This window comes from Oncorhynchus kisutch, linkage group LG13 (assembly GCF_002021735.2).
Source record: "Oncorhynchus kisutch isolate 150728-3 linkage group LG13, Okis_V2, whole genome shotgun sequence".
Lineage (NCBI taxonomy): Eukaryota > Metazoa > Chordata > Actinopteri > Salmoniformes > Salmonidae > Oncorhynchus > Oncorhynchus kisutch.
The window spans coordinates 7,141,685-7,159,259 of NC_034186.2; the positions used below are offsets into that span (position 1 = coordinate 7,141,685).

General features: G+C 45.4%; 1 protein-coding gene across 2 annotated transcripts in view; it reads left to right on the forward strand.

The window, feature by feature from the left end:
• insrb (insulin receptor b) overlaps positions 1-17,575 on the forward strand; it is a 178,663-nt gene that overhangs the window by 115,180 nt on the left and 45,908 nt on the right. For both annotated transcript variants that reach the window (XM_031785483.1, XM_031785485.1), the window contains exon 3: positions 4,348-4,672. In XM_031785483.1, coding sequence (XP_031641343.1) covers positions 4,348-4,672 — 325 coding nt within the window. The remainder of the gene's footprint in view (positions 1-4,347; positions 4,673-17,575) is intronic.

Here is a 17,575-nt window from a genome sequence, read left to right on the forward strand (position 1 = left end):
GTGTACCCCTAGCAGCATTTTATCCAAAGACTTTTCTATTTGCTGTCTAGTCTGTGTTTTCTACATGTGCAATAAGCATAAAACACAAGTAGGCCTATAAAAGGAAATGTAAACTCGTTCTCATTCTGAGAAATAAGGTAGGCCAGTTGATTTCAACATCTGAACAAAGTCGACACGCCAGCATGCTGTTCAAACAGTCGGAGACGGACAGAAGGGTGTGTTCATAACAATTCAACTGTTCTAGCTAGTAAATAGATCAAATTGACTAAACTTAAAATTTTAAAAATTAACTTGCTTCTCACGAGCTTGTCGGCTTGTGCTTGAGAGATTGTTTATGAGACCTGTTAAATTCCTGCTGCAAGAAGTTAGTATTTTTTATATACACTGCTCACAAAGATAAAGGGAACACTTAAACAACACAATGTAACTCCAAGTCAATCACACTTCTGTGAAATCAAACTGTCCACTTAGGAAGCAACACTGATTGACAAGACATTTCACATGCTGTTGTGCAAATGGAATAGACAACAGGTGGAAATTATAGGCAATTAGCAAGACACCCCCAATAAAGGAGTGGTTCTGCAGGTGGTGACCACAGACCACTTCTCAGTTCCTATGCTTCCACTCTAGTGGTAGCATGAGATGGAGTCTACAACCCACACAAGTGGCTCAGGTAGTGCAGCTCATCCAGGATGGCACATCAATGCGAGCTGTGGCAAAAAGGTTTGCTGTGTCTGTCAGCGTCGTGTCCAGAGCATGGCAGCGCTACCAGGAGACAGGCCAGTACATCAGGAGATGTGGAGGAGGCCGTAGGAGGGCAACAACCCAGCAGCAGTACCACTACCTCCGTCTTTGTGCAAGGAGGAGCAGGAGGAGCACTGCCAGAGCCCTGCAAAATGACCTCCAGCAGGCCACAAATGTGCATGTGTCTGCTCAAACGGTCAGAAACAGACTCCATGAGGGTGGTATGAGGGCCCGATGTCCACAGGTGGGGGTTGTGCTTACAGTCCAACACCGTGCAGGACGTTTGGCATTTGCCAGAGTACACCAAGATTGGCAAATTCGCCACTGGCGCCCTGTGCCTTTCACAGATGAAAGCGGGTTCACACTGAGACGCCGTGGAGAACGTTCTGCTGCCTGCAACATCCTCCAGCATAACCGGTTTGGCGGTGGGTCAGTCATGGTGTGGGGTGGCATTTCTTTGGGGGGCCGCACAGCCCTCCATGTGCTCACCAGAGGTAGCCTGACTGCCATTAGGTACCGAGATGAGATCCTCAGACCCCTTGTGAGACCATATGCTGGTGCGGTTGGCCCTGGGTTCCTCCTAATGCAAGACAATGCTAGACCTCATGTGGCTGGAGTGTGTCAGCAGTTGCTGCAAGAGGAAGGCATTGATGATATGGACTGGCCAGCCCGTTACCCAGACCTGAATCTAATTGAGCATATCTGGGACATCATGTCTCGCTCCATCCACCAACGCCACGTTGCACCACAGACTGTCCAGGAGTTGGCAGATGCTTTAGTCCAGGTCTGGGAGGAGATCCCTCAGGAGACAGGAGTTTTAGGGAGGGCATACAGGCACGTGGAGGCCACACACACTACTGAGCCTCATTTTGACTTGTTTTTTTGTTTGTTTTTGACTTGAATCTCTGGTGGCACAGCTAGCACTGCGATGCAGTGCCTTAGAACACTGCGCCACCCATCTTTTACTTTGTAGTGAAAACATTAGAACTATGAAATAACACATGTAATCATGTAGTAACAAAAAAGGATTAAACAAATCAAAATCTATTTTATATTTGAGGTTCTTCAAAGTAGCCACCCTTTGCCTTGATGACACCTTTGCACACTCTTGGCTTTCTCTCAACCAGCATCATGTGGTAGTCACCTGGAATGCATTTCAATTAACAGGTGTGACTAGTTAAAAGTACATTTGTGGAATTTGAGCCAATCAGTGGTGTTTCGACAAGGTAGGGGTGGTATACAGAAGATGGCCCTATGTGGTGAAAGACCAAGTCCATATTATGGCAAAAACAGCTCAAATAAGCAAAGAGAATCTACAGTCCATTACTTTAAGACATGGTCAGTCAATCTGGAAAATTTCAAGAACTTCAAATTCAGTTGTAAAACCATCAAGCGCTATGATGAAACTGGCTCTCACGAGGACCGCCACAGGAAAGGAAGACCCAGAGTTACCTCTGCTGCAGAGGATAAGTTAATTGGTTAACAGCCTCAGAAATTGCAGCCCAAATAAATGCTTCAGAGTTCAAGTAACAGACTCATCTCAACATCAACTGTTCAGAGGAGACTGAGTGAATCAGGCCTTCATGGTCGAATTGCTGCAAAGAAACCATTACTAAAGGACACTATTAAGAAGAAGAGACTTGTTTGGGCCAAGAAACACAAACAATGCACATTAGACTGGTGGAAATCTGTCCTTTGGTCTGATGAGTCCAAATTTGAGATTTTTGGTTCCAACCGCCGTTCTTAGTGAGATGCAGAGTAGGTGAACAGATGATCCACCGTGAAGCATGGAGGAGGGGGTGTGATAGTGTGGGGGTGCTTTGCTGGTGACACTGTCAGTGGTTTATTTCAAATTCAAGGCACAGTTAACAGCATGGTTACCGCAGCATTCTGCAGCGATATGCCATCCCATCTGGTTTGGGCTTAGTGGGACTATCATTTGTTTTTCAACAGGACAATGACCCAAAACACACCTCCAGGCTGTGTCAGGGCTATTTGACTAAGGAGGGTGATGGCGACGTCAATCACCCGACGTCAACCCAATTGAGATGGTTTGGGATGAGTTGGACCGCAGAGTGAAGGAGAAGCAGCCAACAACTTCTCAGCATATGTGGGAGCAACTTCAAGACCGTTGGAAAAGCATTCCAGGTGAAGCTGGTTGAGAGAATGCCAAGAGTGTGCAGAGCTGTCATCAAGGCAAAGGGTGTCAACTTTGAATAATCTAAAATATATTTTGATTTGTTTAACGCTTTTGGTTACTACATGTGTTATTTCATACTTTTGATGTCTTCACTATTATTCTACAATGTTTTCAATCCAGCATCGTTTTGTGTATCATCAAATCAAATCAAATTTATTTATATAGCCCTTCGTACATCAGCTGATATCTCAAAGTGCTGTACAGAAACCCAGCCTAAAACCCCAAACAGCAAGCAATGCAGGTGTAGAAGCACCTGTTCTTAAACCATGTGCCATGGAATCAGTACATGGAAAATCTCTTCCCAACTATTTTTGCATTCAAAGTTAGTCATTATTAGTGAATGTGCGTTATTATGCATGGTTCTGATTTAAATTAGTAACAACAAGGGCATTTTCATAGCCAGATTGTAAAGCCAGATCAGTGAGTATTGGCTAAAGCAGGGTTAACCCCCTTGAGTCGATTTGGTATGTCAATCTTAAGTAAAGTTAAGTACCAAAAAAAAATCTCAACAACCTCTGTATACACACACAAGTGTAAAGGAATGAATAAGAATATGCACATAAAAATGTACATAAATCCAGATTTAAAGTCCGTCAGTTTAAGCTTGAGATATCTGACTTTGTGGGGTGAAGTGGAATGTTTATCCTCTCAGACACTCTCGTAAAGAACCTAAAGTAAAGGAGCTTTAAGTTGTGTAACTAACGGAGATCTGAAAGTCCTGCTATATATGTGGTAGTTGGAACTGTGAGCCAACTTGTTTTGACCATCTCTGTTTATGAGCTGGTTGTGTCCAAGCCTGGCTGAGGCTGCACTGCGGTGGGTTATTTTTACCGTGGCTGGGGACCGGGACCAGGGACAGGAGCTACTGTAGCAGGAGTTCTGACTGTGAACTAGGTCATTGTTAGAAGGGGTCATCCCACCAGGCAGGTGCTATAGGTTACTGGGAGTCAAGCCAGTCCAGTTCAGCAAGAAGGAGGAATACGGTCGTCCTTTATGTGCTGATGACCGGCCGTGCAGAGACCCCCATGTATTGTGACAGTTGATCCCAGCCAGCTTTTCTCCCCTGCTCACCGAACGCGCAGAACGACACATAGCTTTGCTACAGCAGCCTCTCCAATCACCTCACTTTGATCACCTCACCAATCACCTCAGTTTTTGATGAAAGTGCAGAGCTGTATTTGTCCAATAGGAGTGAAATGACAAGCTGAATGGCTAAAGGGAAACACACTGACCGATTTGATCCAGTTGTTAGTTTTATCTACAGTCCAATCTGATACAAGACTTAACTCCGACAGCTTTACACTGAGGATTATACAAATATTGAGTTTGAATTCTTACCATCATCCCCCTCTCTCTCACTCTCCTCCCATCCTGCCCCCCCCCCTCCCTCCCTCCCTCCACAGTGTGTCCCTCCACCTGTAAACATCGGGCCTGTACCCAACATGGCCACTGCTGCCACGACCAGTGCCTGGGAGGTTGCTCGGAGGCAGGCAACGCCAGCCGCTGTGTGGCATGCCAGAAGTTCCAGCACCAGGACACCTGTGTGGACCGCTGTCCCCAGGGATACTACACCTTCAAGGGCTGGCGCTGCGTCTCTCTCGCCTTCTGTCAGGACCTCCACAACCAGTGCAAGAACGGGAAGGGCAACGACTGCCACGAGTACGTCATCCACAACGGAGCCTGCATCCCAGAATGCCCCTCAGGATATACCACCATCAACTCTACTGGGTAAGTCTCCGATATATAACATGACAGCCATAGACCACTATCAACTCTACTCCGTAAGTCTCCGATATAGAACATGACAGCCATAGACCACTATCAACTCTACTCCGTAAGTCTCCGATATATAACATGACAGCCATAGACCACTATCAAATCTACTACGTAAGTCTTAGGTATACAGTTCCTTCAGAAAATATTCATAACCCTATGATTTATTCACATTTTTCTTGTTACAGCCTGATTCAAAATTTATGAAATATGTATTTTCTGCCCATTTATACACAATACTCCATAATGACCAAGTGAAAACATGTTTTTAGAATTTATTTAAAATGGATTGAAAATGAAATAGTGAAATATCTCAATTACATAAGTATTCACACCCCTGAGTCAATACTTTGCAGAATCAACTTTGCCAGCGATTACAGCTGTGAGTCTTTCTGGGTAAGTCTCTAAAGAGCTTTCCACACCTGGATTGTGCAACATTTGCCCAATATTATTTTCTAAATTCTTTAAGCTCTGTCAAATTAGTGGTTGATAATTGCTAAATAACAATTTTCAGGTCTTGCCATATATTTTGAAGTAGATTTAAATCAAAACTGTAACTTGGCCACTCAGGAACATTCACAGTCTTCTTGGTAAGCAACTCCAATGTAGATTTGGCCTTGTGTTTTAGGTTTATTTATTTATCCGTTATTTTACCAGGTAAGTTGACTGAGAACACGTTCTCATTTGCATCAACGACCTGGGGAATAGTTACAGGATGAATGAGCCAATTGTAAACTGGGGATTATTGGGTGACCGTGATGGTTTGAGGGCCAGATTGGGAATTTAGCCAGGACACCGGGGTTAACACCCCTACTCTTACGATAAGTACCATGGGATCTTTAATGACCTCAGAGAGTCAGGACACCCGTATAACGTCCCATCCGAAAGACGGTACCCAACACAGGGCAGTGTCCCCAATCACTGCCATGGGGCATTGGGATATTTTTTTAGACCAGAGGAAAGAGTGCCTCCTACTGGCCCTCCAACACCACTTCCAGCAGCATCTGGTCTCCCATCCAGGGACTGACAAGGACCAACCCTGCTTAGCTTCAGAAGCAAGCCAGCAGTGGTATGCAGGGTGGTATGCTGCTGGCAAAGGTTATTGTCCTGCTGAAAGGTGAATTCATCCCCAGGTGTCTGGTAGAAAGCAGACTGAACCAGGTTTTCCTCTTGGACTTTGCCTGTGCTTAGCTCCATTCCTGGATACTAAGATGGCTCCGATAGACATGGCCTCCTTGTTTGAGGATTATAGCAACTTTGCTGTATTAAGTTGTTTTAATGTTATTAGACCAGAACTTTCTTTGCATTATTACATACAACCAGAAAGAGCTTTTAGATATCAGAGAGGCGGTAACTTACCAGCATTTCAACAAGGAATACGACTTTCCTGAATTGGATCCTTTGTTCGTATCTTCCAAGGTGATTTGAACTTATCCCAGAGGCTGCTCCAAGACATCACTGTCGGTGAAGAGGTATTCGGAGTGGACTTTGTCCGACTAAGGAGGCGTGCACACGATCCACCGCTTCCGAGTATATTACTCGCTAATGTTCAGACCCTGGATAATAAAGAAGATGAGCTCAGGGCGAGGATCTCCTTTCGGAGAGACATCAGGGACTGTAACATACTCTGTTTCACGGAATCATGTCTCACTCCGGATATACTGTCTCCATCTATACAGCCAGCTGGGTGTTCAATACATTGTGTGGATCGGAATAAAGAATTCTCCGGGAAGAAGAAAGGCGGAGGTGTATGTTTCATGATTAACTACTCATGGTGTGATTGTGGTAACGTACAGAAACTCAATTCCTTTTGTTCACCCAACCTAGGTTACCTCGCAATCAAATGCCGACCTCATTACCTCCCTAGAGAATTGTCTTCTGTTATTGTCACGGCTGTGTATATTCCCCCTCAAGCCGATACCACAATGGCTCTCAAGGAACTACACTGGACTTGTGCAAACTGGAAACTGCACATTTATTATAGCCGGAGACTTTAATACAGCAAATCTCTTCCGAAGTTCTATCAACACATCGCCTGCGGTTCTCACGATTCAAAACTCTCATTGTTAGTCACCCTACCGTGATGACTACAAGGCCCTCCCCCAACCCCTCTTCCTATAGTCAAAAACTCAAATAGGAAGTACCCGTGCAAAGGTCTATTCAACGCTGGTCTGACCAGTCGTAATCCATGCTTCAAGACTGTTTTTATCACGTGGACTGGGACATATTCCGGGTTGCTTCTGAGAATAACACTGACACAGTGACTGAGTTAATCAGAAAGTGTATAGGGGATGTTTGTTCCCACTGTGACGATTTTAAAACCTATCCAAACCAAAAACCGTGGACAGATGGTAGCATACACGCAAAACTGAAACCACCGCATTTAACCACGGCAAGGGGACTGAGAATATGATCGAATATAAACAGTCCATGCCCTTCTTATGCCAATCAAACAGTCCAGGCCCTTCTTATGCCAATCAAACAGTCCAGGCCCTTCTTATGCCAATCAAACAGTCCAGGCCCTTCTTATGCCAATCAAACAGTCCAGGCCCTTCTTATGCCAATCAAACAGTCCAGGCCCTTCTTATGCCAATCAAACAGTCCAGGCCCTTCTTATGCCAATCAAACAGTCCAGGCCCTTCTTATGCCAATCAAACAGTCCAGGCCCTTCTTATGCCAATCAAACAGTCCAGGCCCTTCTTATGCCAATCAAACAGTCCAGGCCCTTCTTATGCCAATCAAACAGTCCAGGCCCTTCTTATGCCAATCAAACAGTCCAGGCCCTTCTTATGCCAATCAAACAGTCCAGGCCCTTCTTATGCCAATCAAACAGTCAAAGCATTAGCACAGAGACGTATGTGTCAGGGACTACAGATAATTGCATAAAGTGAAAACCAGCCACGTCGCGGACACAATGTCTTGCTCCCTGACAAGCTAAACACCCTCGCCCGCTTTGAGGATAACACAGGGCCGATGACACAAGCCGCTCCCAAGGACTGCATGCTCTTGTTCTCCATGGCTGACGTGAGTAAGACATTTAAATGTGTTAACCCAAGCAAGGCTGGCGGCCCAGACGGCATCCCTACCCGCATCCTCAGAGCATGCACAGATCAGCTGGCTGGAGTGTTAACAGACATATTAAATCTCTCCCTATCCTAGTCTGTTGTCCCCACTTGCTTCAAAATGTCCACCATTGTTCCTGTTCCCAAGAAAGCTAAGGTAACTGAACTAAATGACTATCGCCCCATAGCACTCACTTCTTTCATCATGAAGTGTTGTGAGAGGTTAGTTAAGGGTCATATCACTTCCCACCTTACCCTAGACCCACTGAAATTTTCATACCATCCCAATAGATTCACGGATGATTCACGGATGATGCAATTTCCATTGCACTGCACGCTGCCCTATCCCATCTGGACGAGAGAAATACCTATGTAAGAATGCTGTTCATTGACTACAGCTCAGCCTTCAACACCTTAGTCCCCGGGAGTACATTGCCTGAACTCACAGCAGAGATGAGAAAGTTAACCGTTAAAATTCTGGCTGACCTCACAGCAGAGTTGTTAAAGTCACACCCGAGTTGAGATGAATAGGACAATAGAGGAGTTAAAAAACATCACACGTCTGTCTCGCTGTCTTATGTCCCCCTGACCTGGCTAGGAAGTACAGTCCCTACTCTACACACACTCCTTACTGTACACTCCAGATCTCTGACTGACTGACTGTAGGCCGGGCCTCCTGGCCTGCTAATGGGCCGGGCTGAAGTGGTGTAACAACACCAGCCATGTGCCATGCTCTTATTTGACACCAGAGACTGTTCTCTTTGTGGCTCCGAGTGACTGTCACCTGACGCTTTCACAGGAAACAGCAGGCTCTGGAACAGGAAGGGCACAGCGCATCTGTTGGGTTTCAATGGTCACCCTATTCCCTACTTAGTCCACCTCTTCTGACCGGGGCCCATCTGTTCAAAAGTAACTAGCCTATGTAAGGTACCATTTGGAATACGTTCTTGGACATTTGGCTTCATTTAGATAGTTAAGGATCTGGAAGAGACCGGTTTAACAGAGACGAGAAGACACAACGTCTTCCCAAAAGCCACACGCTGGCCCGTGATTGGTTGGTGTGTTGATCATATAGCTCAGTGTGTTCTGTAGGGAAGGCAGCAGGCTGGTCGAAGGGCGCTGTGGACTGAACATGTTGCTGAATGTGTTAGTCAGCGTCTCCAATGTTTGCTGTGCTGTTTAGCTTTTTCCAGAGGAAAAAGAGGTCTGAGCGCTGGGCTAGTCGAGGGAAATGCCCACCGTCCAGATAGGGAAAGGTATAAATGCATGTGTTTAGGAGGCAAACACCACGCGCACTGGAAGTTCTGGAATGTACTCTCTCATACTGTACACCAGTGGGACCAAGTCACTATTATTTGAGTCACAAGCATGTCTCAAGTCATAAGGACCGAGTCTCAAGTCGAATCCCAAGTAGAACGGGTCAAGACTCGAATCAAGTCCTAGTTGTGCATTCTAAAGAGACGAGAAGTTTAAGTGAAGTCTCGAGTAAACTAAAAATCTATACATGCAACGACATGTTCAACTACAAATATGAGCCTATTGATTGAGGCTACCAGACCTTTTCATTATTTTGTCTGCAACACATTTGAATTAGCCCGTGTAACTGTAAAACAGGGACCTTGTAGCAGTGCTAAGGGCATGACATCAGCAGAAGGCAGGGCAAGTTGACGTGCTCAGAGTGTAGATGTATTGGACATGTCTTGGTGATCTGATAGTGAAAGCGCCATATCATACTAAATATACAAGTAGATTTACCAAAAATATACATGGGCAAAATCCCCAAAGAAATATCCTCTGTATATGAGGTTTAATCTGTCCTATCTGAATGGACACAGCTAGAGGGCAAGACTGTACAGCCACCCCCTTGAGAAACCAAATGAAATCTGTCAAACAGGAGCTCAAACAGGTAGACCTAAGCATTTGGCCCCTCAGGACCATACAATTACAACCAATAAACTGGTTCTACAATGTAAAAGGCAATTTCCACATCCGTTCTTACATTGGTACATTATTCTTAATCAGACTTAATGATTATTATTGATATTTCAACTCCATGCATACATGGAACAATAATTTTCTCTTATTTAAAGTTGTGACTCGCGAGCGTGGAGCGCAGGCCACGGAGCCTGTTTCTATGAAAACTGAGGTGGATGCTCCTATTACAACAACAAAAAGGATAGCGACATAGGACACAGACACACACTGAACCCGACGTAACCCCGGGAAATATTAAATATATATATATATATATATACGTTGATTTAAATAAACACAGCTTCTACCTCATGACTGTTACCAACGTCAACATGGCGCTCACTCCGAGCAGGGTAAGAAATGGTTGGTCTAAAATGAAAATGTATCGCCTATCAAACGTGAAACCGAAATGTCTATGTGTTGCAATAAACGGTACAGGGATGGAATGATGAAAACATGAACAATTGTTGTAGTATTAGATGGACTAGAGATGTTCTACACAGGACTTATGCGTTTTGATAAACATGTGAAAGCAACAGCAAACATTTCAACAAGATAATAAAAAAAACTCTTCCCTTTGCGGGATTTTGGACAGCGCAAGTGAATAGCCACACCGATGGCTCGTCTTCGCCACAGCAAGTGAAGAGCCACTCGGATGGCTCGTCTTCGCCACAGCAAGTGAAGAGCCACTCGGATGACGCAATCCTCTCTTCCTACAATGTGACGTTTGCTCTGCATCCGATCCTATAGCGATTTCCCCCCCCCCCCCCCCCCCCATACTCAACAGGCTGACTGGATCCGGACACAGAACGGGGTCAATACTGACACCTGGTATCATATAAACACACATTAGTCATGGACGAAGGCTTAGAATTGCAGGAAATTAGCTTTCGAACAGCAAAAACAATCTCTGCCCCAAGTAGAAAGCACGGGAAACTAACCTAACCTAAAATTGCTAAATGTTCTCTCTGCCAGTAAGAGGGGTGTGAACAGTTTGGAGTCGCATGGGTTACGAGGTGGTTTGTTACTACATCGTTAAATTACATTATCCATCCAGACCTTTATTAAATAGGACTTGAGTATACACCTGCTATTTCTTGGGGCGGCAGGGTAGCCTAGTGGTTAGAGCGTTGGACTAGTAACTGGAATGTTGCAAGTTCAAACCCCCGAGCTGACAAGGTACAAATCTGTCGTTCTGCCCCTGAACAGGCAGTTAACCCACTGTTCCTAGGCCGTCATTGAAAATAAGAATTTGTTCTTAACTGACTTGCCTAGTTAAATGAAGGTACAACATAAAAAAAAAAAAGAGCTGTACAGCAAATCAGCAATCTGTTCGCTATCTCACCTGACTGGTGTTGATTGACGGTTTGCTCGTCCAATCAGAGTATAGTGTGTGCATTTCACTCACCAATCTGTTGCAGTTGTATTTTTTATTTTTTTGCAATGGCAATTCTGCTGCTACTGTCTCTGGCTGAGTGGAGAGTAATCCACGTAGACTGTGTGCCACAAAATGAGTGACAAAACATGACTTAACCTGGTCGGTTAATTTCAAGTCGCTAGTCTCAAGTTAAAGTCGAGTCCCGAGTCTTGAGGCTCCAAGTCGAAGTCAAGTCTCAATTTATTTTATGTCACGTCATCAAATTTGTGAAAACGAGTCAGATTTAAGTCCAGGTCATGTGACTCAAGTCCACAACTCTGCTGTGGACCCAACTTAAACATTCATCCACATCATTCCTCAATTTATTAAGCCTAACCTTAGGAGCTCTCTAGAGCCACAACCCCTGGGACACCCTGGGACCTTAAATTCCCTCCTGAAGGCTTTCCTCAGCATTTAGCCAACTAACTGAGATGATTAGGTGCTTCAGGCTGAGGAAGAGATTCACAAGTTGTTCCCAGGGACATTTCTTAGTTTCATAGTGCAGTACGTTCTCAGAGATTCAGTTTCATAGTGCAGTATGTTCTCAGAGATTCAGGCTCATACTGCAGTACGTTCTCAGAGAGATTCAGTCTCATAGTGCAGTACGTTCTCAGAGATTCAGGCTGATAGTGCAGTACGTTCTCAGAGATTCAGTCTCATAGTGCAGTATGTTCTCAGAGATTCAGGCTGATAGTGCAGTATGTTCTCAGAGAGATTCAGGCTCATAGTGCAGTACGTTCTCAGAGATTCAGGCTCATAGTGCAGTACATTCTCCAAGAGATTCAGGCTCATAGTGCAGTACGTTCTCAGAGATTCAGGCTCATAGTGCAGTACATTCTCAGAGAGATTGTCTCATACCATCCAGTATGAGAAGGAAGTTGCTAGATAATTATTTTCCATTCTGCAGCCGTTACGACATCAGGGACTGTTGAAGTCCTCCGCTGCTGGGCCGAGTGAGGGGAGTGTCCGTAACCAGACACACAAATCACCCTCACAGACAGACAGGGCTGTGACCGGGGTGCTGAGCCTCAAGCGGCTTGCTATGACTGGGCTGGGCAGAGGCTGTGATCGGAGTGGAGGCTGGGGCAGAGAGTGCTGGGATGGCGAGACACTTGCTACATGCTATCTTTTCTTGAGCTAGGCTTGAAGTCGGTCATCAGGAGTTATGAGGGGCGGCAAGTAGCCTAGCGGTTAAGAGCGTAACCGAAAGGTTGCTGGTTTGAATCCCAAAGCTGACTTGGTGAAAACTCTGTCGATGTACACTTGAGCGAGGCAATTAACCCTAATTGCTCCTGTAAGTAATTGGATAAGAGCGTCTGCTAAATGACTAAAATGTCATGTAAATGACAGAGGAATTCCTGTGCAATCCTATCTCTCGCTCTCTCTCTTCGCCAACCGTCAGCACAGCTGCTAGGCCGCTCTGCTTTCTAGACATTTCCTGGCGTTCGTTCCGCCTTTCCACCTTTTTAATATCCATGACAACAAGCACAAAATAAGAATTTTCTCATCTTTCCTTGAAACACAGAAGGCACTGCAGCGGTCCCAAGTTAGTCTGCAAAGTGCAGAGGTTTTCAGGGCTGCAGCCCAAAACAAACTCTCTTTTTTAAAACCTGCATCCTAAATGATTTTCCCATGAGGCTCAGGACAGGCAGGCCCCAGGAAGTGGTGTTTTTCCTATCAGTTTAAGGTCACAATGAGAATGGATCAGAGTGTATGTGTTTTCTTCAATACAACTACTTTAACATTTATTCTTTCTATGCTGCAGAGCATTAAGATAGAAAAGTTAATTTATATATTTATGATTTTCCACTTGAGGAAAAAAAAAAAAAAAAATCTTTCCCTGATCATTAGAGTTTTTCCACTGGGCCAAATTTGAAGTCAGTGGAAAACCAAGCTGATTTTGTCAGATTGTTGTAAAGTATTAGAACCTTTTGATAAAATGTAACCTCTAATTTTGCAGCATTTAGTTCAATATGAAAGGAACTAGGTGACATAGCTCATCCAGTGTACCGTGACCCCAGGCCAAACTCTGATTCTCAACTACTGTTGTGGGTCAGTGGCATCTAAACTTTTGGGTGTGTGAGGAGGGGTCAAGGTGCTTTTTAGCACATACAGGAGGACACACTGGCTAGCACATGCTGGCTAGCACAAACAGGAGAGGGGTTAGCACACACTGGCTAGCACATGATGGCTAGCACATACAGGAGGGGGGTTAGCACACACAGGCTAGCACATGATGGCAAGCACAAACAGGAGGGGGGTTAGCACACACTGTCTAGCACATGATGGCTAGCACATACAGGAGGGGGGTTAGCACACACTGGCTAGCACATGATGGCTAGCACATACAGGAGGGGGTTAGCACACACTGGCTAGCACATGCTGGCTAGCACAAACAGGAGAGGGGTTAGCACACACTGGCTAGCACATGATGGCTAGCACATACAGGAGGGGGGTTAGCACACACAGGCTAGCACATGATGGCAAGCACAAACAGGAGGGGGGTTAGCACACACTGTCTAGCACATGATGGCTAGCACATACAGGAGGGGGGTTAGCACACACTGGCTAGCACATGATGGCTAGCACATACATGAGGGGGTTAGCACACACTGGCTAGCACATGATGGCTAGCACAAACAGGAGGGGGGTTAGCACACACTGGCTAGCACATGATGGCTAGCACATACAGGAGGGGGGTTAGCACACACTGGCTAGCACATGATGGCTAGCACAAACAGGAGGGGGGTTAGCACACACTGGATAGCACATACAGGAGGGGGGTTAGCACACACTGGCTAGCACATGCTGGCTAGCACATGATGGCAAGCACAAACAGGAGAGGGGTTAGCACACACTGGCTAGCACATGATGGCTAGCACAAACAGGAGGGGGGTTAGCACACACTGGCTATTTTTTTATTTTTTTATTTCACCTTTATTTAACCAGGTAGGCTAGTTGAGAACACCTTTATTTAACCAGGTAGGCTAGTTGAGAACAAGTTCTCATTTACAACTGCGACCTGGCCAAGATAAAGCATAGCAGTGTGAACAGACAACAACACAGAGTTACACATGGGGTATACAATAAACAAGTCAATAACACAGTAGAAAAAAGAGTCTATATACATTGTGTGCAAAAGGCATGAGGAGGTAGGCTTTAGGGATGATCAGTGAGATACACCTGCTGGAGCGCGTGCTACGGGTGGGTGTTGCCATCGTGACCAGTGAACTGAGCTAAGGTGGAGCTTTACCTAGCATGGACTTGTAGATGACCTGGAGCCAGTGGGTCTGGCGACGAATATGTAGCGAGGGCCAGCCGACTAGAGCATACAGGTCACAGTGGTGGGTGGTATAAGGTGCTTTAGTAACAAAACGGATGGCACTGTAATAAACTGCATCCAGTTTGCTGAGTAGAGTATTGAAAGCTATTTTGTAGATGACATCGCCGAAGTCGAGGATCGGTAGGATAGTCAGTTTTACTAGGGTAAGTTTAGTGGCGTGAGTGAAGGCTGCTTTGTTGCGAAATAGGAAGCCGATTCTAGATTTAATTTTGGATGGGAGATGCTTAATGTCTTGAAGGAGAGTTTACAGTCTAACCAGACACCTAGGTATTTGGAGTTGTCCACATATTCTAAGTCAGAACCGTCCAGAGTAGTGATGCTAGTCGGGCAGTTGTATGGCATTGAAGCTCGTTTGGAGGTTTGTTAACACTGTGTCCAAAGAATCTACACTGGAGTTGCTTACCAAGAAGACGGTGAATGTTCCCGAGTGGCCAAGTTACAGTTTTGACTTGAATCTGCTTGAAAATCTATGGCAAAACTTGAAAGTTGCCATTTGGCCATGATCCCCAACACCTAGACAGAGCTTGCATATTTTAAATATTTAAAGAATAGGGGGCACATATTGCGCAATACAGGTGTGCAAAGCATTTGCTGCCAAAGGTGTTTCTAACATGGGGTGAATACTTCATCTATATATATCTATTTTATTTTATTATTATTATTTTTTATATATATATATATATATATATATAAGAGTTTTTTTCTCTCACTTTGACAAGAGTATTTTGTGTAGATCGTTGACAAAAAACTACAATTAAATCCATTTTAATCCCACTTTTAACACAATAATGTGAAGAAATCCAAGGGAGGTGTTGACTTGCTATAGGCACTGCACTCTGTACAGGCTTCAGATGCTGGGAATATTAACACTCTCATAAACAGAATTAGGTTGCCAGAGAACGGTAATCCATGCTGCTAAACTAGCACCTCATGGGAACAATAGTCTGCTTTGTCTGCCAGCGGTGGACTCAAATCAAATCAAATTTTATATGTCACATCCACATGATTAGCAGATGTTAATGCGAGTGTAGCGAAATGCTTGTGCTTCTAGTTCCGACAATGCAGTAATAACCAAAGAGTAATCTATCCTAACAATTCCACAACAACTACCTTATACACACAAGTGTAAAGGGATAAAGAATATGTACATAAAGATATATGAATGTGTGATGGTACAGAACGGCATAGGCAAGATACAGTAGATGGTATCGAGTACAGTATATACATGTGAGATGAGTAATGTAGGGTATGTAAACATTATATTAAGTGGCCTTGTTTAAAGTGGCTAGTGATACATTTATTACATAAATTTGTCTATTATTAAAGTGGCTGGAGTTGAGTCAGTGTCATTGTCAGTATGTTGGCAGCAGCCACTCAATGTTAGTGGTGGCTGTTTAACAGTCTGATGGCCTTGAGATAGAAGCTGTTTTTCAGTCTCTCGGTCCCAGCTTTGATGCACCTGTACTGACCTCGCCTTCTGGATGATAGCGGGGTGAACAGGCAGTGGCTCGGGTGGTTGTTGTCCTTGATGATCTTTGTGACCTTCCTGTGACATCGGGTGGTGTAGGTGTCCTGGAGGGCAGGTAGTTTGCCCCCGGTGATGCGTTGTGCAGACCTCACTACAACCTTACGGTTGTGGGTGGAGCAGTTGCCGTACCAGGCGGTGATACAGCCCGACAGGATGCTCTCGATTGTGCATCTGTAGAAGTTTGAGTGCTTTTGGTGACAAGCAGAATTTCTTCAGACTCCTGAGGTTGAAGAGGCGCTGCTGCGCCTTCTTCACCACTCTGTCTGTGTGGGTGGACCAATTCAGTTTGTCTGTGATGTGTATGCCGAGGAGCTTAAAACGTACTACCCTCTCCACTACTGTCCCATCGATGTGGATAGGGGGGTGCTCCCTCTGCTGTTTCCTGAAGTCCACAATCATCTCCTTTGTTTTGTTGATGTTGAGTGTGAGGTTATTTTCCTGACACCACACTCCGAGGGCCCTCACCTCCTCCCTGTAGGCCGTCTCGTCGTTGTTGGTAATCAAGCCTAACACTGCCGTGTCGTCCACAAACTTGATGATTGATTTGGAGGCGTGCATGGCCACGCAGTCGTGGGTGAACAGGGAGTACAGGAGAGGGCTCAGAACGCACCCTTGTGGGGCCCCAGTGTTGAGGATCAGCGGGGTGGAGATGTTTTTACCTACCCTCACCACCTGGGGGCGGCCTGTTAGGAAGTCCAGTGCCCAGTTGCTCAGGGCGGGGTCGAGACCCAGGGTCTCGAGCTTGATGACGAGTTTGGAGGGTACTATGGTGTTAAATGCTGAGCTGTAGTCGATGAACAGCATTCTCACATAGGTCTTCCTCTTGTCCAGATGGGTTAGGGCAGTGTGGTTGCGATTGCGTTGTCTGTGGACCTATTGGGGTGGTAAGCAAATTGCGGTGGGTCTAGGATGTCAGGTAGGCTGGAGGTGATATGGTCCTTGAAGTGAGGAAGTGAGTGCTACGGGGTGGTAGTCGTTTTGCTCAGTTACCTTAGCTTTCTTGGGAACAGGAACAGGAACAATGGTGGCCCTCTTGAAGCATGTGGGGACAGCAGACTGGGATAAGGATTGATTGAAAATGTCCGTAAACACACCAGCCAGCTGGTCTGCGCATGCTCTGAGGACTCGGCTGGGGATGCTGTCTGGGCCTGCAGCCATGCGAGGGTTAACACGTTTAAATGTTTTACTCACGTCGGCTGCAGTGAAGGAGAGTCCGCAGGTTTTGGTAGCGGGCCGTGTCAGTGGCACTGTATTGTCCTCAAAGCGAGCAAAGAAGTTGTTTAGTCTGTCTTGGAGCAAGACATCCTGTTCCGCGATGGGGCTGTTTTTCTTTTTGTAATCCGTGATTGACTGTAGACCCTGCCACATACCTCTTGTGTCTGAGCCGTTGAATTGCGACTCTACTTTGTCTCTATACTGACGCTTAGCTTGTTTGATGGCCTTGCGGAGGGAATAGCTACACTGTTTGTATTCGGTCATGTTTCCGGTCACCTTGCCCTGGTTAAAAGCAGTGGTTCGCCCTTTCAGTTTCGCG